General features: G+C 40.5%; 1 protein-coding gene across 1 annotated transcript in view; it reads right to left on the reverse strand.

Moving 5' to 3' along the window:
* ATRX (ATRX chromatin remodeler) overlaps positions 1-26,576 on the reverse strand; it is a 3,779,564-nt gene that overhangs the window by 734,247 nt on the left and 3,018,741 nt on the right. The window contains exon 23 of the mRNA XM_044057254.1: positions 22,553-22,644. Coding sequence (XP_043913189.1) covers positions 22,553-22,644 — 92 coding nt within the window. The remainder of the gene's footprint in view (positions 1-22,552; positions 22,645-26,576) is intronic.

A 26,576-nucleotide genomic window follows, 5' to 3' on the forward strand; every position in this document is an offset into this window, starting at 1 on the left:
TAATTTCTAAGTTATGCAAGAACTCTTGTGCTTATGTTAAAATAGTTATTTTCTTTCTTTTCAATTATAAAAAGGCACAAAACAAGGAAGCCCACTGTCACCTTTACTTTTTACATTAGCTATAGAAGCCTTTGCTAATAGTATTAGACCCAATAAGAACATTAATGGTGTCAAAATACAAGAAGATTTCAAATTAAAGCTTTACCTCTTTGCTGATGACATTTTACCAACAACAGGCAATATAGAAAAGTCAATAGAAAATATAATTAGTTCTACGAGTCAGTTTGAAGAAATCTCAAACTTAAGATCAAATCAAAATAAAGGAACATTACTAATTAAAAAATAAAAAAAATTCATACAAAAAATATTCTAACTTCAAATGGAATATCAATCAAATGAAATACCTTGTTATAACCATTATGACTAATAGTAAATAAATGATATAAACAAACTTTCAACAAGTTGTTGATAAAATTTTAACTTTAGTTGCAAATTGAAACAAGTTTTGTTTTACCACGGAAGAACGTTTAATGCTTATTAAGATAATGCTCCCTGAAATATTGTTTGTCTTACAATCGTTAGTACTCTCTCCATCAAAACATTGATGAAGATGATAATATTCTACTTAATTTTTTGGCATCCTAATAAACCAAGAGTTTCCTTTGACTAGCACAGAAAAGGTTGGGATAACAGTGGAAAATGATTCCCTGATATTTAATTGTATGCTACTTCAACAACAGTAAACGTTACAGCACTGTGGATAAATTCATCTTAAGATTCTAAATGAAAACAAATACATCAATAAATATTACTAGTAAATAATAAATATATCACAACCAGTCATAAACAAATAGTCCCTAATAGTTTTACCTAGTTAAAACAAATCTTCCCTAATAATTTTATCTGGTTATTACAAGATTCTTGCATAAATGGGATTATACCCTTTTCTTAAATTTCCTATTTAAATAATGTCATTTCCTCTTTGCAAAAGTTCATATATTCTAACCACTGTATTAAAGACTTAATATTGTCTATGCTCTCAATTGCATATACAAACGACTGCTTATAAACTCAATTTCAACAAAATGCTAGTATTGAAACAACAAAGTAACGTAATTTACTGGCACCAATTCTTAAATAGTATAGATATATACTGTTGGAAACTTAAGGTCCAAATACAATCAAGATTCTGAGAACTGGTTAATTTTACATGTTTACAGACTTTGTGAACACAAAGATAAATAAGATATTTAACCTAAATAAGAAACTGTTCCCCAAATTATTGGAGCTCCTAATAAATATCAATAATAATGCAATGAAAAAGAAATCATATTTTGTCACATTTATAAATTTTCCCCCAAAACATATTTATTAATTTTAAACATATGACAAAGACAATCTTACATTTACATAAATGAAAAACATATAAAATATAACTTTATTTACATCACAGACATCATTAAAACTGTAGCTGTGAACATTACACATCACTTGTAAACCATCCAGTCATTGTCAGTTAAGCATTATATGGCTCATTCAAATCCTGTCTCTTAAACCTTGATCCTGCTCTGTATATATTGTCCCACAATTCCCATTTTTTCATATGTAGTTTACTCCTTCACTTTTCTAAAGATCCAAATTCCAGTTGTTTTATCTCTCTTACTATATTCACTACTTCTAGTAAAGTTGGTCTAGACTTTGATTTCCATTTTCTAGCAACTGCTTTTTATGCAGTCACCATAATTACTCACCAAGGCTTTACTATGTCCAAGTAATTCTGATTCTGCAGCATAACTCAAAAAAATCTCCCCAGTCAGTCCAATCTACTTACCCAGCATCTCCGACTGAGCGGCCCACAGGGAATCCCAAAAGTCTGCCAGCACATTACATTCCCAAACAATATGCTCCCAGATACCTCTTTCTTGTCCGTCACACCTCCAGCATTTGCGATCCACCTGAGGAAAAATTCTTTGGTCTACTTGGGATATAAAAATACCTACTATAAACACTTCCAGACAAAGATCCTCAATCTTCTAGACTTTGTTGCATATTTGGGAGCTACACATATATCCCCCAATGTCTCTTTTTGAATTGCTTATCCAATCTCTCTTCCCAATCCTTTCTAAGCTCCTCTTGATTGAGTCTATAAAAATTTATAGAATTCTTAAGTTAGATTTCATATATTTAGACACTTCAATATTAATTTTTTGAGGAATAATTCCAATAGGAAGACATCTCAGAAGAATACAAGAAAATAATATTAAAATCTACAGATAAAGAACATCTTCATTATACTGGAACATTTTCACTTGGAAATTCTTACATAGAAATTATGTCACTCCAAACAAAATTACAATTATGTATACATCAAATAGAATTAAATGCTGGCGATACGATTCTGAAATAATAGCTGACTGGACAGTTATGGTATATGAATGTGATGTCATCTCCCCTTTTTGGAAAGAAATTAACTTCATTCTAACTCAACGGTCAGACAGATGTAATATTTCTAAATCTTTAGTTTTTTTAATGCTTCGATCTCTGAGATAATTCCAAAAATCCAAGTGCCCCTTCTTTGGTCTATTCCTGCTATAGCCAGAAAAGGGATTACTAAAAATTGGAAAAGTAAAGTTAACTCCTCTAGTGTTGAATTTATTAGTATGGCAAAAAATGTTTGCACTAGTATATTGCATACTATAAAGATGAGAACTTCAAATATTACACATTCATATAAATCTTGGCTTAAACTTACAGATTTGCTTGGAAAATATTAATTGTTGTTGATATGTATAACTTTGATGTACTGATCAGCTGTGCACCTATGTAAATAGTTGTTTGCTTTATAACAGATTTATCTTCTGTTTTAAAACCAAATAAAAAAAAAAAATCTTTGCAGGTTACTGTACCGAGACCATAAAAACTACAAAGGCAGTATATATTGTGGATTCTAGAACCCTTGTGGAAAAACTTAACTTGTGGGGGGGATGTATTACAGTACACAGATGATTTGTTTAGTAATGTCTGCATATCTAATATGTTATTAAGAAAATGCCTCCCCATGGTTTAGCAGTACGTGTGCTGTAGAGCTAATCTTCTACATGTTAGTTAAAAAAAGTATAAAGGGAGAAAAAATAAAAAATGTATGCATGTTGGTAATGTGCACATTTGTATACATACATTCCTTTGGCACATACCTGTGTAGCATTCAAGCTTTGAAGTGAAGATATGACACAACAAAAAAAAATGTACTGGCTGTACAATGAAGCCAAGCCACAACAACATATATTGTAGACAATGCAAGGTGGCAAAAAAAAAATATCAATCCAAACATTTTAAACTCCTAATAAAAATAAGGGATGGAGGCATCTAATCAGCTTCATAAAGGACACATCATCTTTGAAGCACTGAAATAAATCGTATTACAGATCAACATACATCTAAAAACTACTGTACTGTTCCAGACAGAAACCTTGGACATAAAATATACATTTAACCACTTGATGACAGGTCCAGAATAACCTCCGTTTACATGTAAAACGTACACAACTGCAGATATAACTGGATTTTACCATCTTTTACTTTTATTTTTAAATCTATATGAGCATTATCTGTTCAGCACTTCAGCGGAGTAATAATTTTGCTTGTATAATAACTGTACAAGCAAAAATACTACCTTTCACACTGCCATATAAACAAAGGACCTCTGGAATCTGAAAGTGACATTTTATGGTTTTAATTAGCATGAAGAGTTGAGGGTGGCATAACATTTAAGGTGTTTTTAGTGACAAACTGCGGCGGTGGTGCTGCGGTAGCGTTGTCGCCTCACAGTAAGACGCTGTCCGGTTCGATTCTCAGCTAGAGCGTCTTCTACATGGAGACATACGTGAATGGGCGTACCTTCGTTGAAGGTTGTGTGTCAGGGCTGGTAACTCGGCATGTAAAAATCCACTACCAATCATTAGCGGACCGGATTTCAGCTGTTGCGACCCTTAACCTGGAAAAGCCGAAAGACACAACAACAACCTTAGTGACACTAGACACCGGGTTTGATTTTCATCTTTGGAAAACTGGCAAAGCTTAAAATGGCTTGTAAGGGCAGGTAGCCTAGTATTTACCTCCAAACCTATGAATTCTCTCCCCTCACCTCACACCAGAAACACATTGTGCTTAAGGAAACTCAATGCCCTTAACATGCTCTCTACGCAGAGAAATTGGCTGTTTACATATAACAGGCCTCTCTGTTTAAAATTCTGTAATTTATGAGGAAACAACTGAAATATGTGGGAGGAGGAGGAAACCTGTGTCTATCCACAGTTCTGTCACAGTAAACAGATCAGCATTTTTTTTTTTTTTTTTACTTATGGATTTTTTTGTGTGTATTTGTACTTTGCTAAACACTGTGTCTGCTCTTAAAACACAAACGTGTGCAAGTATACATGACTGCATGTTTTCTTTCTTCTTTTCTGCCTTAAATGGGAGCTACCAGACTGCATAGCACAGGTAGTAAAATATTTTTTTTCTTTTCCTGTTTGTTGGAATGGTTGGGAAGGAGGGTTCATTTCTGAAAGAAGTAAAGTCCCTACCTGTTTCTTAGCTTGGTAGGTTGACTGTCACATAGATGGAAGCAGAAGCGTTGTGTTTGCTCACAGCACTACAGTACCAATCTATACAATCCTTACATTCATTCAATGGCACTGTTGTTATTCTTTGTGTGGATGAAGTATTTTTTTTTTTTTATGGCAGTTGTCTACGCTGCTGGAACCCATGAAGGCAATGCTTTCTGTGACCCTCAGGGACTGCAAGGACAGTATAACTAAGACTAGAATACCATCAATATGGTATTGACCTGAGATGTACCTCCCTGGACTACATGAAAAGAGACATAGAGGAGCTTTCTGAGCATGTAGCCCAGGCCGGTATGACCCTGACCTTGAGTAGCATCTTACCCTCACCAAGAATGATGCCACAATATGAAGACAAGATGATCAATTTTAACAATTTATTTAGAAGATTAGGGAGTTCTGGCCAGTCAAGTTTTTCAGGCTGATGCAATGATGTGTTCTGTAAGGTAGGGCAGTGATGAATCTAGCAATGTGATTATAAGAAGGAAAAAAAGATTGAGGTCAGACTTGTTGAGGAGGTTTGTAAGGATCGGGCGTGATAGTAGGGTGGGAGGGAGGTGGAAAGGGCAGTGCTAACCTACGCTGGAGTTAGGAAGAAGGTTTTAACCTATATAAAGAACCTTGATGTGGATGTCAAACCGTAGTTTTATGTCGATAATTACTCCCTATAGTTTTTAGCGTGGTAGTAGGAGAAATAATGGTACCATTGTTGTCTAAATCCATGCTGACAATCAGTAGTTAGCTGTTTTGGGTGAATATTTTCCAGATTGCTGGGATAGTGACTCGGTAATGGTTCTATTAATTAATATTGAAATATTATTTTGGTTTTGGATTCTGAGGTTAGCCCAGGTGCTATGTGAGTTTTGATTCTGGAATCATTGGGTAGGGTCCCAGGGGTATATTTTGGGGTGTGTTCTGATGAGACCAATCAAAGTATATGCTGCTTTGTAACCTGAGAGAAACCATGGAGATTTAAAGAAGTAGGACTGACTGTGCAGAGCATTTCCAATCAGACTACTGTTTCTTGTGGATAGTTGTTATCTATCCAGTTTTAGATAGCTTCTAAAGTTTCGTTAGCTGGTCTAAGGGAGATTGGATGTTGAGTGGCTCTGTTGATCTGGGTAGGGCCTGGGTGGGATGTTTGTTGTTTTGGGGTTTGTATTATGGGGAAGAATTCGCTATAGATGGGGGGGGAGGAACTTGTGTGATAATTTGGGTAGTGGAATCCTGATAAGGACAGGTGTTCAAAACTGTTAAGAGAGAGGGGTAATAAAATGAGTGGGTGGGGATAAGTAGGATAATTATCCCTTGTTCTGGGGCGGTGTGATGGTGTGTGGGGGCGAGAGTTGGGGGAGGAAGTCTAGTGGGTGGGAGAGGAAGTAGGCCGTGGCCAGGCTATAAAAATCTAGAGGTAGTGGGGGGGGGGTGGGGGGGGGGGGGGGGGGAGGGAGAGGAGCGGAGCCGCGCGATGAAAGAGCCGGAGAACACAATCTCGGCTTTGCAGACTACTGCAGACTACTGTCACTTTTTTTTATTTAGGGAGGAGATTTTACAAGCCAGGATTTTTATGTTAACAGTATCTATTAACCTTGGGCTGAGTTTTGAGGTAGCGCTGGGGGCTGAGGCTTTGTCCGACTTACCACTGGGTGGTCGGTCCTATCTTATGGACAGTTAGATTTACTGCAGTCAAGAAGAGTTGAGAGAGACTCTATAAAATATAAGTCTGAACATATGAAAAAATAGGTAGTAAATGTCGCCAGCTCTAGCAGAGATTTGCAGAGACCAATGCCGTTCAGAGCTAACTTTCTAGATACTAGCTTTCAACATATTCAGAGCAAATTACCCAAACCAAGCGCTAAATATAATGCAGTGCTAGTGAATGCGCCAAAAAACCGTGCAGTAGCACTTTACATGTAGGTTGGTAAGGTTTCACAAGCAGTACACAGTAATTTTACAGCAATATGGATTATTATTGTTATTGCAGTCGTATGTAACAACATTGCACATAGCCTAAAAACGCTGCAGTAGCGTTACATGTAGTAGGGTTTAGTAGGGTTTACAAGCATTACAAAGTAACTTTTTGCACAGCTATAGAGGAATGGCGAAACTGGGGGGATATATATTTTTGCTGATGTCAGGAGAGGTGGCAGTCCACCCATCTCGTTTGCAGAGAGGCTTTGTCGTGCTTTACGCACCTGGGTCTGGGGCGTCCTATCTTGGACAGTTAGATTACTGCCAGTCAAGAAGAGTACTGGGCAGTACCCTGAATTTAGGCGGCCAAGTGGGTCAGGAACACAGCAGCTACTTGGCTTTAAGTATTGGTGTAATTCAAAGGGGATCCAATGCCTGTCAGCCTGGGATGACATGCTCGACTAGCCATGATGCTTCGCTAGGGACGGCTTGCACCCATCACCCCTGGGATTTCGGATATTGGCAAAGGCTCTTGCTACCCCCATAGTGCCTTTTTTAGGCAAGGCTCAAAAGACAAACCCACCTCCATAGGTATCACAAGGGATACGAAACTAAGAGTAATGCTACTCAATGCCAGAAGTCTAAACCTCAAAATGCACACACTCGAAACTCTCCTTAGCATGGAGAACATTGATATCTGTGCAGTAACAGAAACCTGGTTCAAGGCTCCCGGGAGCACCCCAGCACTAACCAGGTTATACCTCATACCATGCTTTTCGGCCCCAAAACTTGGACCGAACCACAAAAGGAGGGGGAGTATCAATATTCGTCAAAGATACCCACACCTCCAGGTTGGTGGCACAGCACGAAGCATCAGAGACTATCCATGTGCAACTAACAGTGGGTAAAAATGCCTTCCAGTTTATAGCCTGCTACAGACCACCCTCCCAAACCCAGGAACCCCACTCGGCCTTCCTGAGAACACTGGAAAATATGAAGGTCTCTCCAAACACCATTATATTGGGCGACTTCAACTACCCAAACATAGACTGGGAGCATTACTCTAGCACCAACACCCCAGCCCAAAGGTTCCTAGAATTTATAAACACAAATACTATGGAACAACTTGCTACCACTCCCACAAGAGGGGAAAACATACTGGACCTGATCATCACCAACATGGGGACTCTATGCTCCAGACCAGAAGTGTATCCCTCACTGGTAAGATCAGACCATAAACTAATCTCACTGGATATTCACATCCCCACCCCACCCCCTGCCCAGAAAACCACAGTGAAAAACTTCTCTAAAGCAAATTTCACACTCCTCAAAACCGAGGTGGAATCCTTCAAAGCCCCCGGGCCTGTGGAAAATACGGCCCAGATCGCAGAATCCTTTATAAACGCATTCTATGAACACCTTCAGGAATGCATGGATCATGCAATCCCAAATAAAACCAAGACCCAATCCTCCAAAGGCAGACATCCTATCTGGTGGACCCCAGCCATAAACAAACTATACAACAGAAGAAGAAAGCTACTACATGATAGAGCAAAATCCCAAAAAGGGAAGGCATCTCTGATCAGTATTAGCAAAAAACTACGGGCACTCATAAAATCGTCTAAGGCCAGCTTCGAGAGAAAAACTGCACAGGACACTAAGGATAATCACAAGGCTTTCTTTAGTTATGTTAGGAACCTGGGTGGGAATTCCCAGATATGCTCAGAATTAGTCCAAAATGACAAAAAATACACCGAACCCACAGACATTGCCAACATCCTAGCTGACAGGTTCAGCGCAAACTCCCCCCCCCAACCAAAAGGGCAAATATCTATCCCAGCAGACTGCTGCCCCCCTGACATCTCAGATGCTCAGGTAAGAGCCGCCCTCTCCAAAGCAAAAAACACAGCATCAATGGGACCAGACGGTGTCCCGGGCTGTGTCCTACATGAACTCCAAGAAGAGCTAAACCCAAACATAAAACTACTGTTCAATCTCAGCCTTACTACAGGATATGTACCCAAAGAGTGGCGTACAGCAACAGTGGTCCCTCTCCACAAAGGTGGTGCCTCAACGGATCCTGGAAACTATCGCCCCATAAGCCTGACTAGCTTGGTCTGCAAAGCTATGGAAAGGATCATCATGGACCTCATAAATAAAGATATTTGGGACCTACAGACACTGGATCCTACCCAGTTTGGCTTTAAGGGCAGATCCTGCCTCTTAAACCTGGTCGATTTCTTTGAAACAGTCACCAAGGCCATTGACGAGGGGAAGGTGGTCCACACAGCCTACCTGGACCTCGCAAAAGCCTTCGATACAATACCCCACTCGGGCATTATAGATAAGCTCACCAGCTTAAATATAAACCCCTGTGTTACTAGATGGGTTGCAAACTGGCTCAAGGACAGAACCCACATGGTTAGAATTGCTGGAGCCATGTCAGACTCCAAACCAGTTACAAGTGGCATCCCACAAGGCTCAGTCCTGGGACCTCTCTTGTTTGGTATATATTTCTTGGAGGTACAGGCCAACACGGAAGGACTGTGGCTGACCAAGTTTGCAGATGACTGCAAACTGGGCACCATAATCGACTCTCCAGCCAACACAAGCATCCTCCAAAAGGGCCTTATAGAAACAGACAACTGGTGCCAGAGCCATGGCCTCAAGCTAAACGCCAAAAAGTGTATAGTCATCCCCTTTGGCAAAAACAAAGTGCCCACAAATTACCACATAGGTGGTAATTCATTAAGTACAGAAGAAGTAATTAGGGACCTGGGGACCCAAGTTGATAGCAATCTCTCATTTGACAACCACGTGGCCAAAGTGGTTAGAAAAACATTTTATATAGCCCACCTAATCATGAAGGGATTCACATCTAGATCAGGGGAGGTCATCGTGCTTTTTTACTCATCCCTCATCAGGCCCATAATTGAGTACAATGCCCTTTTTGGAATGTACCTTACCAGACACCTGCATCAACTGGAAAGACCCCAAAAGTACCTCACCAAGAGGATCAAAGGGCTCAAACAGATGCCATATGCTGCCCGGTTAAAGAAACTCCAGCTCTACTCAGTGGCATACCGCCTGCTCAGAGGCGTTCTGTGCCTGACGTATAAAGCCATGTCCAAACCGGAATTAATGGACATGCTGCACCTCAGAAAATCCAAATCCCATCGAGCTACGCGCTCAAGAGACTTGAACCTCAGAACTGAAATAAATAGGACATGCTGGAGGGACAAATTCATAACCCAGAGGCCCCCTTCACTCTGGAATAAAATCCCAGTCCAGGTTAGGCAGAGTCCCTCATTGACTCTCTTCAAGAGGAATCTTGATGAGTGGATGGGAGATCGTAGGTTTACCCCGGGTATCACTTCTGTGTCACTGTTAGACAGAGGCACATTATACTAACCTCGAAAAAGGGTATAGCAAAATTAATTTAAAATGGGTGGCGAAAGCCAAACACACTCTGGTCAGGCTTCTAAATGCCCTAGGGCAGATAACCTAGTATGAACCTATGAACCTAATAGTCTTAAGACTGCACTTTGGATGGCAAAAGTAGGGTTCCTGTTCCCTTCCAATTTTTTTTTTCTTTGGGGAGAATGTGATACATGTAAAAAAAAGTCCCCTACATTTCTCCTTCTGTATGTTTGGAGAGAGTCAAAGGGTCTGCACTGTGAGTGCTTGGGGGTATGTGTCAATGTATTCAGTATCAGTAGGTCAAGTCTATGGTTTTAAATGTAAAATAAGTCCAAAAAAAAAACTAACCATTTCCAGAGTAACTCAGCAAATCATCTGAGAGTGAAAATGCATATCAGGAAGATTACAAGCAAATGAGTTCCCGGCGGCTTACATACAGCAGAGGCTGCACATATACAAGAACACAGAGATCATTCATCATGTTGAAGTATGCATGGAAGAGACATGAGTTAGCACAGATCTTGACAGTGTCAAAGACATAGGTGGAAAAGGAGATGGAATTTCAATGAAAGAACATGCCAGTTATATAGGTAGTTTCATCAAGAACTGACTACCAGCCTGAGCCCTTTCATTAATTTGCAACCCTGCATTAACAATGTACTGCCAAATTCACCAACATAACTTGAGAATTTCCAGATATTTTACTTTGACAATGCTCCAGATGGAAGTCAAGGCCTCATCTTACTTACCTGTTCTGATACCCCAATGCTCTGACAATGAGAAGGATGGATGGAGTACTAAAAGATCAGAAAAAAGAAATGCCTCTATTCAAAGATTTCTGATGCAGGAACAGAAGCCGACAACAGCAAAAATTAAATGTCAGACCAATTCCATTAACATGCCAAAGGCCCAAGGATATCATCACAGAGTACCTGTGATTAAATCTGACATTAATGGCTTTAAAAATGACACCAACTGCTTGAACTATGACAACTGAGCCAAAGGGGCCCATTGCACCTAAGCCTGATATCAAGAATCTTTAAGAAAAGGACTCCAAACAAAGAGCAGAGGCAGGCAGACTTGCCTACCTTTTGGTGGAATTATATGGCCTTATTTACACTTCTTAATGTTTTCTGAGTGGAGACATGCATGAATGGGCGTACCTTCGTTGAAGGTTGTGCGTCAGGCCTGACAAGCTGGTACGTAAAAATCAACTGCCAATCATTAGCGGACCGGAGTTCTGCTGTGGCGACCCCTATCCGGGAAAAGCCGAAAGACGCAATGTTTTCAAATTTTCATTACCAAACAAACCAAAGAAAATTACTAAATTGCTAGCAATAACCAAGAAACAGTAATGGCATGGTCTGCAATATTATCTGTCTGGAAGAAGCACAGACATACTAACTGAGAAACCAAAATAACACGTCTAAACAAGAGGTTTACTTTTCGGAATACAAGCCAATCCCAAATAGCTCTGGCTGACTAAGTTTGCAGATGACTGCAATTTGGTGTACTCACTGAATCCCCACATGACTTAATTATCCTGCAGAAGAGTTTGTTCCAAATAAATAACTGCTGCCAAAATCATGGAATGAAACTCTTTTTTTTTCTTCTTTTGGCTGTTCCCATTAGGAGCCGCCACAGCGGATCATCTGTTTCCATTTCTTCCTGTTGTCTGCATCTTGCTCTGTCACACCAACCACCTGCATGTCCTCTCTCACCACATCCATGAACCTTATCTTAGGCCTTCCTCTTCTCCTCTTACCTAGCAACTTCATCCTTAGCATCCTTTTCCCAATATACCCAGCATCCCTCCTCAGCACATGTCCAAACCAATGCAATCTCGCCTCTCTGGCTTTGTCTCCAAATTGTCAAAGAAACAGCAAAGGTTCCAAGCACGGCTGAAGCCTGGAAGGAGAGCATAGGTAGGTGTAGACCATTCTTTAGCACCGACTCTAGGACAGAGGTTGGTCAGAGTTCTAATCTGATGGATGATGGTGGATCCACAAATAATACTGTTGGCAGTATACTGAGAATGCCTTTGACATTTGCCAGCAATATTAATATGGTATGTGATGTCATTAAGACAAATTGGGACATTTTATTAACAGTACCCGAGTTACGAGGTGTTATCAATAATAAACCAGATTTTACATTTAGGAATAAAAGATCTTTGAAGAAACAACTATGTTATAGACCCCTGAAACATAACACTCATGTGCAGTCAGAAAGAGTGGGCAAGTTCACATGTAGAAGATATACAGCTTGTGCGTATATCTATTCAGGAGGTAATTTTACACACCCACAGCTAGGTTTTGTTATTAATACTGATTTTTATGCTGACTGCCATACCAAGAATCTAGTGTATTTTAGTTTTTGTATGACACGCTACGCATATTATATTGGCAAAATGAACAGACCCTTCAAAGATAGGATTTTAGAGCATCTTCGTGACATCAGGAACTCTAAAGAGTCTAATGCCCTAGCTATGCATGTGATGAAGGAAGGCTGTGAACATAAGCTTAAGTTTTTTGTTGTAGAAACTTCACATGTCAATGTTAGAGGGGGAGACCTCAACAATAGAACTGAATCTGCTGAGCAGAAGTGGATACTAAAACTACAAGCTGACAGGTATCCTGGTTTAAACAGCAGAGTTTCGCTTAAACCATTTTTAAGAGCTAGACCACTGAAGCATTAGTAGGTTTTAAATAAGTTGAATCAGATGTTTTGTAGTCAAACACTTTTTACTAAGGTTTTTTATTAGGATGTTTGAGTTTTTAACCAAATATGTAAGCATGCATTTTATGAATGAAATGGTTATATTTATTCTCGTCTATCAGTCCAAGCATATCAGCAACTACAAGTTATATATATATATATATATATATTTTGTAGATTTGTATTAATTAATGCCAATTATTACATCACAATCAAACTTGATTTGTATTGGATGAAACAGGTTTAAATGATGAGCAACTGCTGACATGCTTTATTATGGTCTGATGAAGCGGAGCTTTGGTCCGTGAAAGCGCTTACCTTGTGTATTTTTTGTACCCATTAAATATTTTGAACTAAGCCGTGCTTGGAACCTTTGCTGTTTCTTTGACATTTACTACATTTTCACAGTTGGTTCCTGTGTCGAAAGTGAGGTTTGCATGTATTTGTCTCCAAACTGCCCAACCTGGGCTGATCCTCTAATATACCTATTCCTAATCCTGTCTACCCTCATAATACCCAGTGCAAATCTTAACATCTTTAACTCTGCCACATCCAGCTCTGATTCCTGCCTTTTTGCACAACCCAGTGCATTTATTTGTGCAGGTCCCAAGCCTGGATAAATGGGGAGGGTTGCATCAGGAAGGGCATCTGGCGTAAAACATTTGCCAAATGAGATATGCGGAGAACAATAAAATCATGGAATGAAAGTAAATGCCAAAAAATGCATTACTGTATCCTTTGGCAAGTCATCTACCCCCAGGGAACTACCACATTGACAATATGCCCTTAAGACTTAACTCAGTTGTCTGGGATTTTTGGAATTTATGTGGACAGTGACCTAAATCTGCGGTGGTGCAGCGGTAGCGTTGTTGCCTCACAGCAAGAGCTTCTCCCGTTCGATTCTTAGCTAATGTGCGGGGAGTGCCTTCTGTGTGGAGTCTGCATGCCCTCCCCACGGGTCGAGTGGCGTTCCGAAAGACATGCATGAAGGGGCATGCCTTTGTTGAAGGCTGGGCGTCGAGCTGGCAACTTGGCACCATGAAAATCTACTGCCAATCATTAGCAGACCGGAGTTCTGCTGTAGTGACCCCTAACCGGGAAAAGCCGAAAGACAACATGTAGACAGTGACCTAACTTTAAACCAATATATGCCAACTGTTATAAGAAAGCCCTTCTGTATTGCGCAACTTATAAACAAAGGGACTGTGTGTCTAGATCTCTTTAAGAAGACCTCATTGGGCCACTCATTGAATATAATGCCCCCTTTTGGCATGTATCTAACCAGATGCATGCAACAAATGGAATGCCACAGAGATACTCTACTTAAAGGATATAAGGCCTAAATGTATCCTACATAGACCGACCTAAAGCCCTGTCATTAGACTTGGTATCATAAAGACTGCTAAGATGTGCCTGGTATGTAAGGCATCCTTCCACTCCAATACTGATGGATTTAACGGACATCATAAATACTCGGTATAGGGATCTAAACTTCTTCTGCAACATCAACAGAAAGGTTTGGAAGGACAGGTATATCTCACATAGGATACCACTGCTCTGGAACACCTCCCATCCACATAAAACAAATTTAGCCTTGTCCATATTCAAGTGCGACTTGGATCTATGGATGGGAAACAGAAAACTTACCCCAGGACTGCCCCCTGCACAATTAATGGACAGAGAAAGCACCAAAATGCTTTATCCCATGCATAGGTCCCTTCAAATTATCTACAGTATGATCTCGGTCATTCTCATTAGGGATAATGTATATAATTATTGACCATGGGATGGGTAAAGCCAATCTCTAACCAAACAGGATAGGTTAATTCAAACACAAAAAGAGAAAATGGCTAGACTTTAAATGGTTTGCAAGGGCAGCTTACCTAGTACTTCCCTATGAACCTACAAGAGAAACAAGATCTTTTTAAAGAAGTGAAAAATTAAAAATAACTGCAAAAAGAGAGCAGGTACAGCAAAGGAAAGCTAAAGTGTTAATGTGTGGCAACAAAGTAAAAGTACACCAAGGACTAAGGGAGAAGTTTACAGGAAAAAAAAACAGCCTAAAAGGAAAAGTCTGCCATAACATATTTATTTACAGAGTTTGTTAACTAGGTTAACTGGGCTGGTCCAGTGCCCCTTTTCATCTACAACTCTGTCCAATGTGGTAAACATAATACATTCATAGATATAAACACTATTCAAAAAGACAGACATATACCATTTACATACAAATAATACAGCATGTAATAAAGAGGGTAATCGCATCATAATGAATAGCTGATATGCAATGATACATACAATTTGCAGAGCTGAAACTAGGCCAGGGTGACGAAGGCAGCTGCCCTGGGCACAAGCTGTTAGAAGACCAGATCAGATGAAGCTGCAAGGGCATTGAAGCTTCATAAATGAATACTGATAATTTATTTGTGGCCATGGCAGAAGTGCTTAGTATGTGAAAGCAACTGCAGCAAACTGCCGATTACAGCTAAGGCAAGTTATAGGAGTTCAGAAAAACATTATTTTTTTTGCTCCTTATCTCCGAGTTGTGGGACTCAGTTTGTGGAAAGTACAGTTGTGCACACTTACCATAAATGTACAAGTTCGAGTGTATTCACTGTTGCAGTCATTACATTTGGGTAATCTGCTGGCAGGTTGCCCTCAGTCGGCCTGAATATTAAAGTCTTGGGTCCTGCGTCAGTTGCTGTCTCCTCTTCCATGACATCAGGTCATCAGGGGTATAAAACATGCAGCCGACGCCATTTTATTCAGTCTTTCTTGCCATGTGGTGCCCGAAGCAGATCGCAAGTGCTGGTCGGCAGACTCCTGAAATTTTCGCATTCGAGTTTCAGAACCAAAGTCTTCAATTAAAGCTAAGTACCCCACTGGGGAAACTTTTTCTTGCTCCTTACCGATGTCAGTACTGTATTCCTTGCCTAGGCCCAGATCATAACGTGCCTTGCTGTCGATTTTGTGCTAGATTTAACCAACGCACTATTAAGCGTTGGTATATTTTTGCTTCAAAATATTTTGGATCCAGATTTAATTACCCTGAAATGTCGTCGGATAGCAATCAGACTACCAGAGTTCAGAAAAAACGCAAAGAAGGAGAGAGACCGTCGAGGTCCAAAACAGACGACGAAGCTTCTCCTAAGCCAGTCGCCGGTTCGCCAGTACTCAGTGAGGTGCTTTCGCAGCCCCTGATACCCGCTACTTTTCAGTTGCAGGCCTCTACCGAGACCCATGCGGAGTCTGGTATGCCGAGAGATTCTCAGACTATTGAACCCACGGATGTCTCTCCTTCAGATGGGTCTGGAGTCGCTGAGCAGGCACTGGTTTCTGAGGGTGTTTTCAGGCCTCAACAGTTCTATATAAAACCAACGCCAGCTTCAAAAACAAAAACAACTTCTAAGTCTAAAAAAATGACGCATGAGCCACGTGCTCAGGCCCCTATGCCTAAAAAACAGATGATCAAAATGGCTGAGGACTTAATTACCTTGATCAGGGGTTCCCAACCCTCCCTGCTATGAGGCCTAGGCAAGACACAGATTATGAATCTTCAGATCAGGTTTCTATTTCTTCTGATTCCTCTTCTGATAAGGAATTTTCTATACCGCCCTATGAGGGCTCAGATGCAGAAGAATCCATCCCATCTGCATCTCCTCCTGAGCATTATTCTTTTGGAGAAAACTTGCACACTTTAAGGGAACATTTTCATTGGGAGAGTCAGGATTTCTCTTAATCAAAAAAAGAGGCTTAGGGATTTCCTTTTTCTTCCTCAGCATAAGCCTTTGGCTATACCTCATGGGCCGAGTTTGAAATGGGCGACAAATGCTTAGCCCTGAGAGCAACCGTCCTGGGCCAGCTCCTCCCAGGGGACTTTACTCAAGAGATTATCGGAGCTCTTTAATCAGAATCCCTCCTGAATCTAGTAAAAGTGCATAATAAGTAGTTCAAGGGGACCTGAACAACTCATCAGCAGAAGGGGTTTGGACTGCCAGCCGCCTCGTTGTTTCTGCCAAAGACCCAGTCTCGGTATGCAGGGAAGGAGCTGGGGGGACCGTGGAGGTAGCCAGAGAAGATTTGGCTAACTCCTCATAGCCCTGAGAAGGCGGGACCAATCCTGGGAGGGTCCCACCCGCCGACGCACCAAGAGGAGACTTGGGACCGAAACATCAATCCCGAAGCATCCCCCCGGGGCCGACGGAAGAAGTCCATGTACTGAACTCCGACCCAAGAGCCGGAGTTGGAGTAAGGGTCGGGCCCGACCCTAAAACCTCCACCGGTTCCACCAGCACTGGCTCCAACGGTGCCGAGGCTGTTGGAGGAGGAACCATAGTAGGGAGGTGGACCATCGGCTCCGAAGCCGAATGGGCTGGAGCCGAAACTAGCTTTTGGAACACCGGAGACTGGAAAAGTCTTAGGAGCACCCTGTCGATGTCCGAATCAGACATCTTGGATGATCTGGAGGATACCGATCGGGTCCGAACCGATTTCTCCATCGGCTCCAAAGGACTAGGGGACCGGCTCCGAATGGATTCTACCACTATCGGTTCCGAGAGAGATCTCAAGGCAATTTCCCTCGGTGCCGATAAGGACTTCGGCTCCGAAGGGGAAGAGTCTGAGCCGGTAACTCTCATCGGCTCCAATATCAGTGGAGCTGATGAAGGTGACCCGCCTCTCGAAGACCCAGTCCTCGGCTCCGAAAGCAGAGGGGTCGAGGCTGGAGGCATCGAGGCAGTCCGTTCCGCCCTTGGCTCCGAAGTCCGTGGAGCCAATGGAGAAGTCTGCCTAGGTTTTTTGGCAGTCGGTTCCGACAGACTGGTCGGAGCCGACACTTTCTTCTTTTTTGAAGGAGAGGGAGACGAAGATAAAGCCTCCTCGAAGGATGGCTTGATTAATCCCTTAAGGATTAATTTGTTTTTCCTCTCCTGGAGGACCCTTGATGAGAAGGCGTGACACACGCTACATGATTCTTGTAGGTGCTTGGCGCCTAAACAGTAAACGCACGAGGAGTGGTAGTCTGTTATGGACATCTTAAAACCACACCTCGTGCATTTTTTAAATGCAGAGGGTTTATGCTCTTTGGACATGACTAAATTAGAAAAAAACACACCTGTCTAAAGAGAAACACCAAAACTTAACGGTTTAAAACAGAAATATAAAGTTTTTTTTTTTTTTTAAACACAATACAGATATACAAGAAAAAATTCCACACAGAAATAGAGAGAGTCAAGACCCTCTAACTTAAACGGGTACTTGACCCACAAATAAAATGCTAAGATAGCAAAAGCAACAGGGGAAGGCCCCTCTAACTAAAACGGGAAACCTTCCCTTGACGAAAACACAAATTCCTCAACAGAACTGTTCAATACACACTGAAATCACAACAACAGCTGTTAAAACAGCTTTTGGGTTCAAAGCAAGCAAATTCCTGACAGGAAAAGCCTAAATAAATTAGTACTTAGCCCAGCCAAGTTGAGACCACGTCTAAGCTTGTAAGTGGCAAACGAGATCTGGGGGATTAGTGGTGGTGCATCCTGGGATAAAAAATAGCTCAGCCAATAAGAGGCCTCGCTCTATAGCATAGCGTGCCAAGTCGGAGATCAGTACAGAATGTAGGTGAGATAGGATCACATAACATCAAGTACATAATGAAAAGAATATACTCCTGAGGAGTATATACATTACACACAGTAATAGTTTTGCTGAAAATGTAAAATACACTTTTGAGGAGTATTTACATTACACTTGGTAAAACTTTGGTTGAAAAATTTGGAGAGAAGACAAGGAGGAGGAAAGAGAACACAAATGCTACATAAACTGTTTGTTTTATTCACTGGATGCTGAAATATTCGCCACTAACACAAATTACAACAGAAATGTAAAATGTTTCTGCCATGAAATAACTTAAAAAAAAAATGCGAGGTTGTACAAACAGCACGAGAGAAAGCTAGCTGGCAAAGTATTGGGTAAAAGCGAGGGTACAGTATCTTGGAAAAGTTTTACATGCCAAGCTGGCTGAAAAGCTGCAGTTTTAGTAGATGGCTATTGATAATGGACCTCTTCATATTACTATTAAACTTGATACAAAACGCATTACCCAGTTAAAACAAAGTTCCCAACAAAAATTCCTTGAAATATCCCCTTATGCTCTTCTCTTAGACAACCATCCTGTCTTATTTTCCACTCCCTAAGTTACAACTAACTACCCATGTTAGTAAACTCCTGATTTACATTTAACTTTCCAAGAAATTGAACCAATAAGTGATACCGTTACTTAAAAAATTTGTAAAAGTTCAGCAGAAGAAATGTGGTAATGGCTGACAAGAAGACAATTTCCAGTGTGCCAGTGGAAAATGAATCAGGGTAACAAAATGTGAATAACTAATGCACTAGGTTTATTCTACAAGTAAAAATAAGATGTTTGAATGCTCTACAGAAATTTAGGGTGAAAACAGAACTGTTTTTATATCACCATGCTACTCAGTTGTTTTGAATGAAATAGTACATAAAGCCTTTTTAAAGTGGAAATGGACATCATCCACTTGAACCCAGTGTCAACACTCATTAAGTGTTATCTGTAAAAAGTGGGCAAGACAATCAAGAACCATGACTTGCACACCATAAGCAACTTTGCTCTTTTGCTATAAATAGCTTTTCCGACTTTAGAAAACACAAACAGCAAGGATGAATGTTATGTATTTTATGACCACTAGAGCTTATTTCCAATGTTGTTGCTGTAGTCTTTCGGCTTTCCCCGGTTAGGGGTCGCCACATCAGAACTCCGGTCCGCTAATGATTGGCAGCAGATTTTCACGAACGCCGAGGTGCCAGCTCGACGTTCAACCTTCAACGAAGGCACGCCCATTTACGCATGTCTTTCGATCGCCCACCCAACCGCGGTGAGGGCATGCAGACTCCACACAGAAGGCACTCCCTGCACTCCAGCCAAGAATCGAAAGGGAGAACCTCTTGCTGTGAAGCAACAACGCTACCGCTGCACCACCGCGGAAGTACTAGAGCTTATTTCCAATAAGAAGTTACTTTAACTTAACATATTCTCCACAACACTTCTATTTCCACTTCCTTTTTATACTTCCTTGACCATTATTTCAGTTATCACAGCAAGCCCCCCGTTCCAGCCTTTGATACCACATCACCAGGAATGCAAGATAAGACACCAGCTGCAGCTAGCAGGAACACAAGATGAGCAAACATGAAAACTCTCTTAGCAGACAGTTGATCAAGACAAGAATGTATGTTCTTTTACTCAAATTGGAGTCATGGCCTAGCAGTAGTCAGTCATTAAGAGTTCATTAAGCCAGTTATGTACTGAAAGAAGAGTCATCAATCAATGACAATTTTTGTTTAAGATGGTTAGGTTACTTCAAACTTAAATCATCTTACAAATTGAATGAATTCTGACAAGTAATGAAAAGAATTTTAAAGCTTTTTTTTTTTGCAAATCCCTCTTACCCCTCTGGTCACATTCACATTATGGAATCGTCCATTGCTCATACATTCCTCTAGGGTGAAAGCGGAGCATGCCAGGATTGGAACCATCATCTGCACACTGGGAAAGCCCTACTGTCAAACCCTAATAGGTTAGTAACACCCCAATGGTTAGTCTGTAATAGGCTTTTGCGATGCATGTCCATACTTCCATATGAGATGCAATCAACTGGCTCTGCTTCCTATTTAGACAGCATCCCATTAGCGGTTTCCAGTTTTCACAATGGATTCTGGAATGTTTGCCCAGACACACACTCATCCCACTCCTTCCCTCAAAAAGTGGCTAGCCGGCTAAGCCTTATTATTCGTCTCCTCCTTCTCTTGTCAGTGCCAGCAGATGCCAGAGTTGTTAAAAAGCACTTGGACTACCTGGGTCATACTCTTGGCTTTACGCTGCCACACAACTGAAGCTGGATAATTTTACAACTTAAAAAGCTTACAAACAAGATACCCAAGACTTCCAAAAGGAAACGTCATAACCTAACAAATGTCATCATTTGATCCCCAACTGAAGTCCAAAAATGTAATCTCTTTATGGAAGACCTGAAATTTCTAAAAGAAAGAGTTATATCCATTATCAGAGTAGGCAGCAAAACAGGCAGCACCCTTATCCCCCATGCCAAAACTATCTGAAGACTGTAGGTTCTATTCTCATACTAGATGTATGGATTCATTTTCCAGTACTAACACTGAAGGATAGTGTAAGAAAGTGCTAAACTCCAGGAATGCCATCTACCACTTGAGACCTTAAACCGAGGTATCATGTACATAAGTTGGTATTAGCTTAGGTTTTGTGAAACATCCCAAAGCAGATAGCACTGGTGGTGCAGAAAGATAAAGTTATGACTGTGGCTCAGGCAGCCTAGGACCAAGTAGCATCTCACACAATTGAAGAACAAGGTAGAAGAAGATGGGCATGCTCGTGATGGTGGTGGTGGTGGTGCTGGGGCCAGTATTCATGGTGCAGAGCCAGCCACAAAATGCACCATTCCCCTTGGAGGAGGGGAAGGATGCAAAAGACAATGCACAGTAACCTTCACAGTAGGTAAGAAGAAACATGCACACGTGTGAAGAAGGCAATGTGAGCCTCGTGGTGACATGAATTATTCACAGCCCACCAACTATCATAAATGCCATCATAGCAGTTTACCTCTCCTTTTCCCTAGGAGACGAGCAGTACAGCAGACTAGGCTACCTCCCTCAACCAGGGAGGGTGAGATGACACCATTTACTAATTCCTGACCTCCTCTGCTGGATCCCCCAGGACACAGGTTACTAAAGGAGCAATGGTTATCTGGGAAGAAGTCAGAGCTTTATCCTTCTGTGCTATACAGTCAACTAAAATTTCACCATTTTAATTATATCATCACATAACTAATACAGCAAGCAACTTTTGTATTTGGGAACTGGCTTTGAGCTTCCAAAAACATCTGGACAAGCAACAGTTTAAGAAATCTGTTCAAGAGTGCTAAGTGAAAGACTTGCTATGATACAGTTTTCAGTCAAGCTTAGAACAAAAAATGCTGTTTAAAAAAGGAACAATTAGTAGGTTATACAAAATATTGCACAATAAATATAAGAACCAATCAAAGGAATTTAGAACAGATTGGAATCAGAGAACAAAAAGGCAAATTACAATGGACTAATGGGGAAAAATCTGTAGGTTCCCAAGTATACAACAAAGTGCAAAAGGTTTGTTTGTGCAGGAATTGTTATATGCCAAGTAGACTTCAGAGGATTTTCCCTCAGGTAGACAACAAATACTGGAGATGTAGTGGGAGAAAGAGAAGAAACTGGGAACATGATTTTGATAATGTAATGAATTTGCAGATTTTGAAAATTCCCAAAAGAGTACTTTGACAGAAATATTGGAGAAATAAATTGTGATAAGTAAGGAAATTATTCTTTTGAGCTGGGATACAGGATCAGAGTTGTCTATTCACAAGTAAGGCCTCAACTATGCTTAATGCTACTTGATACCAAAAAGCAATTACTAGAAAGTAGAAATCAAAATCTAAATCCACCGTAACTGAGGTTCTGAATACCATTAAGGGACATTAAAACATGTAGGTGGAATTTTTATAAAAAGATAATAATCAGTTTTCATAGAAATAAATGGAATTTGTGAGAACACTACATTAAGAATAATGGTCAAGAGAAAGATTAAGGTTCAAGGGAAAGCAAGAATTGTTGGAGTAAATGAAAAATGTTAAAAAGAACACACGTATGTGCTTGATGATAATGGAAAAATATTACAGTTTACTTTGTTTTCTATTAATATATACAAACTCATGCTGTAACTTAGAGTGTGATGATTTAATAAAGATGTTAAAAAAAAGAAATCAATTAATAAACAAGTTACTGCTTACTTGACTACTTCTTCCTCTGAGCTTAAACTTGCAGATGATTCTTCAGAATCTGAAGCAATGAACTCTTCCATGCTGTCCTCATCAAAATAACCCTGAAAATACATTACAATGGGAATTCTGAAAATCATACAGAATTTGCAGAAAAGATGCACTGAAATTATCAAAACAGAACAGTATTAGACATTTCAAAAAATACTGTACAATTCAGCTATACTTAGTCTAACAATGATTACTGTAAAAAGGTCCCACATTTATTTATTTGAAGTTTGTAAACCGGGAAAATCCATTGGGCCAAGATGAGCCCTTTTTCAATGGAAGCCCAGGGAGAAAAGTTTCACAGTAAATATGTACAAAAATCAGCATAAGTAATAAGAATTAATAAAGTAGTAGCTCAATCGTATGTACATACAAGAGATAATACCAAGAGTTAATGCAGTATGTTCTAGAAACAAATAAGCAGTAGTCAATACATGATATAATATAATATAATAGAGTTATGTTACATAAGTAGTATAGAAACCTAAATAGAGAGTATACATTTTATCTTATGTGTCAGGCAGAATGCATGTCTGAGCTAGAGTAAAGCAGAAGGAGTAAGAGTAGTGGGAGAAAGATTAGGATGGGTATGAGCAGGAGCATTCCCCAAGTAGTGGAGAGATAAGAATGGAGTAAGGCCTTAAAGGCGGAAAGATTCTGTGTAATATGGAGGTGGGGAGGAAGTGAATTCCATTTTCATGTGAGGGAAAATGATATTAGGAGTTGACCAGGGATAAGTAATGGTTTCTGTACTTCAAGGAGGTTTTGATTATTAGACTGGAGTGTTCGGTCAGGAAGATGCATAGTAAGGATCGAGGAGAGGGAGGGCCATTAAGAAGGGCTGAAAATGAGTTTATGGGCAGTGGAGAGTTGAATGTAGGATAGATAGGCAGTTCCAGCCAGTTCAGGGACAGTAAGTAGTCACAGTGGTGGGAAGAGGCTTTTGAGCTGGTAGCAAATTTGGCGAGTTTATTGCAACAGGATGCTAGTTTAGCTTTGAGGGTTGCTTGCAGGTTGGTAAGGAGAGGAGCTCTGCACATAACGGAGGGGAGAAGGTATGTAGTAGAGAGGGGTAAGCTTAGTTGAATATGTGAGGTAGAGATTGTGCTGGTAAAACATTCCTCGTTTCTGGTGGGTTTTCTTACTGTTGGTTTGGAGGTGAAGGTTAAATTTTAACTGTTCATTGGATAAGGACACCTAGAAGCTTAACTTGGGAGACTATTTCAATGGGAGTTTTACTTCGGCTAGCTATAAAGAAGGCGTTTGTGTCTATTTTGGTATTTTTAGGAGGAGTAAAGACCATGATTTTGGTTTTGGATAGATTAAGAGCTAAGTAATTATTTTGCATCCAAATCTCTGCGCTGTTGAAGGCAGCTTGTGTTATTTGTATGAGTTTAGGAACGGATTCTGTAGAGCAAATAATGGTTAAGTTGTCTACGTATTGCACAAGTTTAGCATTGGGAATGCATTGGTGGAAGTCAATTATGAAGACACTGAAAGAAAGTGGGCCCAGGATAGATCCTTGGGAGATGCCAGTATGGGTGTTAAGGTAGGGGGAGGTGAAATGATTCCATTTGGCAGCTTGCTGTCTATCAGAAAGATAACTGGAAAACCAATTCAAAGAGGAGGGAGAGAGATTAAAATGGGAGAGCTTAGAAAAAAGGTTGTGGGATATTGTATCAAAGTCCTTAGAAAGGTCTAAGAGAAGAGCAGATACAATATTACCAGAAACACGGGGGCAGTTGTTTTCAAGAAAGGATAGAAGGGCTGTGGTGGTACTATGTCCAGGTCTAAATCCATGTTGTGTAGGGAAAGTAAGTGGTTGCCTAAGAGGTAGGATAAAAGTTGAAGGTGAATACATTTTTCAAGAATATTTCAGATGGGGGAGAGGATGGTAATGGGGCAGAAGTTGGAGATGGCAGTGTTGTTGCCTCCTTTATACAAGGGGAAGCTAAAGACTTTTTTCCAGAGGAGGGGTAAATAGGATTCTTGGATTGAACGGCTGATTAGTATACAAAATGGGTATTGCAATGCCATCTGCAAATAGCTTAATGAAGTTGGTAGGAAGCTTGTCGAGGGGCATTGGAACAAGATTTTAGTTTTTGGAGGAGTTTTTTTTTATAGTGGAGACTGGGATGGGTTTGAAGGAGAAGAGAGAGAGAGAGGGGTGGGAAGTAAGTGTGGCAGAGGGAGGGGGTTGTGGGTAATAGGAGTGGACAGAGTGGTGGAGTTTTGAGGGAAAGCTGTGGTGAGTTTGGCAACTGACTATGGAGGAGGAAGTAAATTTGGTGGCTATGACATGGTCTGGGGAGCTGGAGTCAGGGCAGGGGGTTGTCTTTTTAGCCAGGACTGAGAAGGGTAGTAATACTATTCCAAAACTTTCTGGGATTGGATTTGTGGTTATTTTGAAGCTTGGAGTAGTAGGATTTGCGGTCAGAAGCAATTTGCCTTTTAACTTTATTACGAAGTTGTTTGTATTCAGTGAGGGTGTTGGGTGTTTTATATTTTTGGCAGAGTTTCCATGATTTGTCACAAGTATGCATGAGGGTTAATGTTTCTTTGGAAAGCCATGGGGTTTTAACAGATTTTGCTCTTTTAGTTCTGGAAGGGGCAAAGCTGTTTAGCAGGTTAATAAAGATAATGTTAAAGTAAGTTACAGCATTGTCAAGAAGAAGAGTTTTCAGAAGGTTCCAGTTCATCAGTTTTAAGCTATCGGAAAAGGATTGTAGGTTGAAGTTTTTGAGGTTGCGGGTTATGATACAGATAAGTGTAAGTGTAAGTGTATGGAGGAAGGGGTGCGACAAATGAATTCAGGCAAGTGATCACTGAGGGAATCAGGCAAAGTGCCGCTGTCTGAGATATTATTGGGGTGTGAAACTAAAATCCAGTCCAGAATGCTTTCTGAAGAATGGTCTTTGTTGTGGCTAGTAGGAGAGTTAACTAGTTGAGAGAAATTGTATAAGTTGATAGTCTGAGAGGAGGTTGACTGACTAGAACTCCAGTTAATGTTACTGTCTCCTAAGATGATTGTTTCATTGACAATATTAGCTGAGAAACAAGAAAGTACATCTTCTAAAAGGGGAATGTTATTTCCAAGAGGGATATATAGGGCGGCTGTGGCTATATTTTATGGTTGTTGATTTTCAGGAGAACTACGGTTATCTCAGCTGTACCGAATTTAGGTATCCGGTTGGTATAAGGAATTACTGTTGGGGAGGAGGAAAAAAGTAATGCAACTCCACATCCTTTCTTAAGAGTTCTGTCATTTTTAATGACTCTGTAGTTGGGGGAGGGGGTGATTTCAGAGTCTTTCAGATATGGTTTGAGCCCTGTTTCAGTGACTGATACTAGGTCACGGTGGTTGTGGGTGAGCCAAGCATGGAAGGTAGGTAAGTTTGTTACATAGGCTTTGGGCATTAATGGCAGTGAAAGAGATTTGTGGGGAGACGGAGTAGGGGTATAAATTGTGATAGATATGATGTTACCTTATTAATGAACTATGAGGTAAATACCTCACTGGGTTTATGATTGCACATTCAATATCTTTCCCTCTCAGTTCAAGTTGGCACATTTCTTATTGGAAGCTCCCAACACTGGGGCTGGAAGTATGCGCTAGCTCCTGACCCAACCAGTTCACTCTCAAACCCTGAGTGAACACACTTCCTGAAAACAAACAAAATAAACATCTGACACCAACACCATAACAAGGATATAAATTATATGTTTACCTGGTCTGTAGCAAATTCCAATGGCAGCTGTTGAATTAAAGAGCAGTACAAACACAACAAAAGCACTATGAGGGGTACAGGTGACACACCAAGTAGGCTCCAAGAGTAGATCAAAGGATAATTTAACAACATTCATAACAAATCCACTTTCATTTTACTTACTACATGAACTTTCTCGATGAAAATTTGGTATTTATTTCCAACACAATCCTTGGATTCAAAGATATCCATATGCCCACATAGAGAAAAAAATGCAACAG

The sequence above is a fragment of the Protopterus annectens genome, chromosome 15.part0 (assembly GCF_019279795.1).
Source record: "Protopterus annectens isolate FY-2018-M chromosome 15.part0, PAN1.0, whole genome shotgun sequence".
NCBI lineage: Eukaryota > Metazoa > Chordata > Ceratodontiformes > Protopteridae > Protopterus > Protopterus annectens.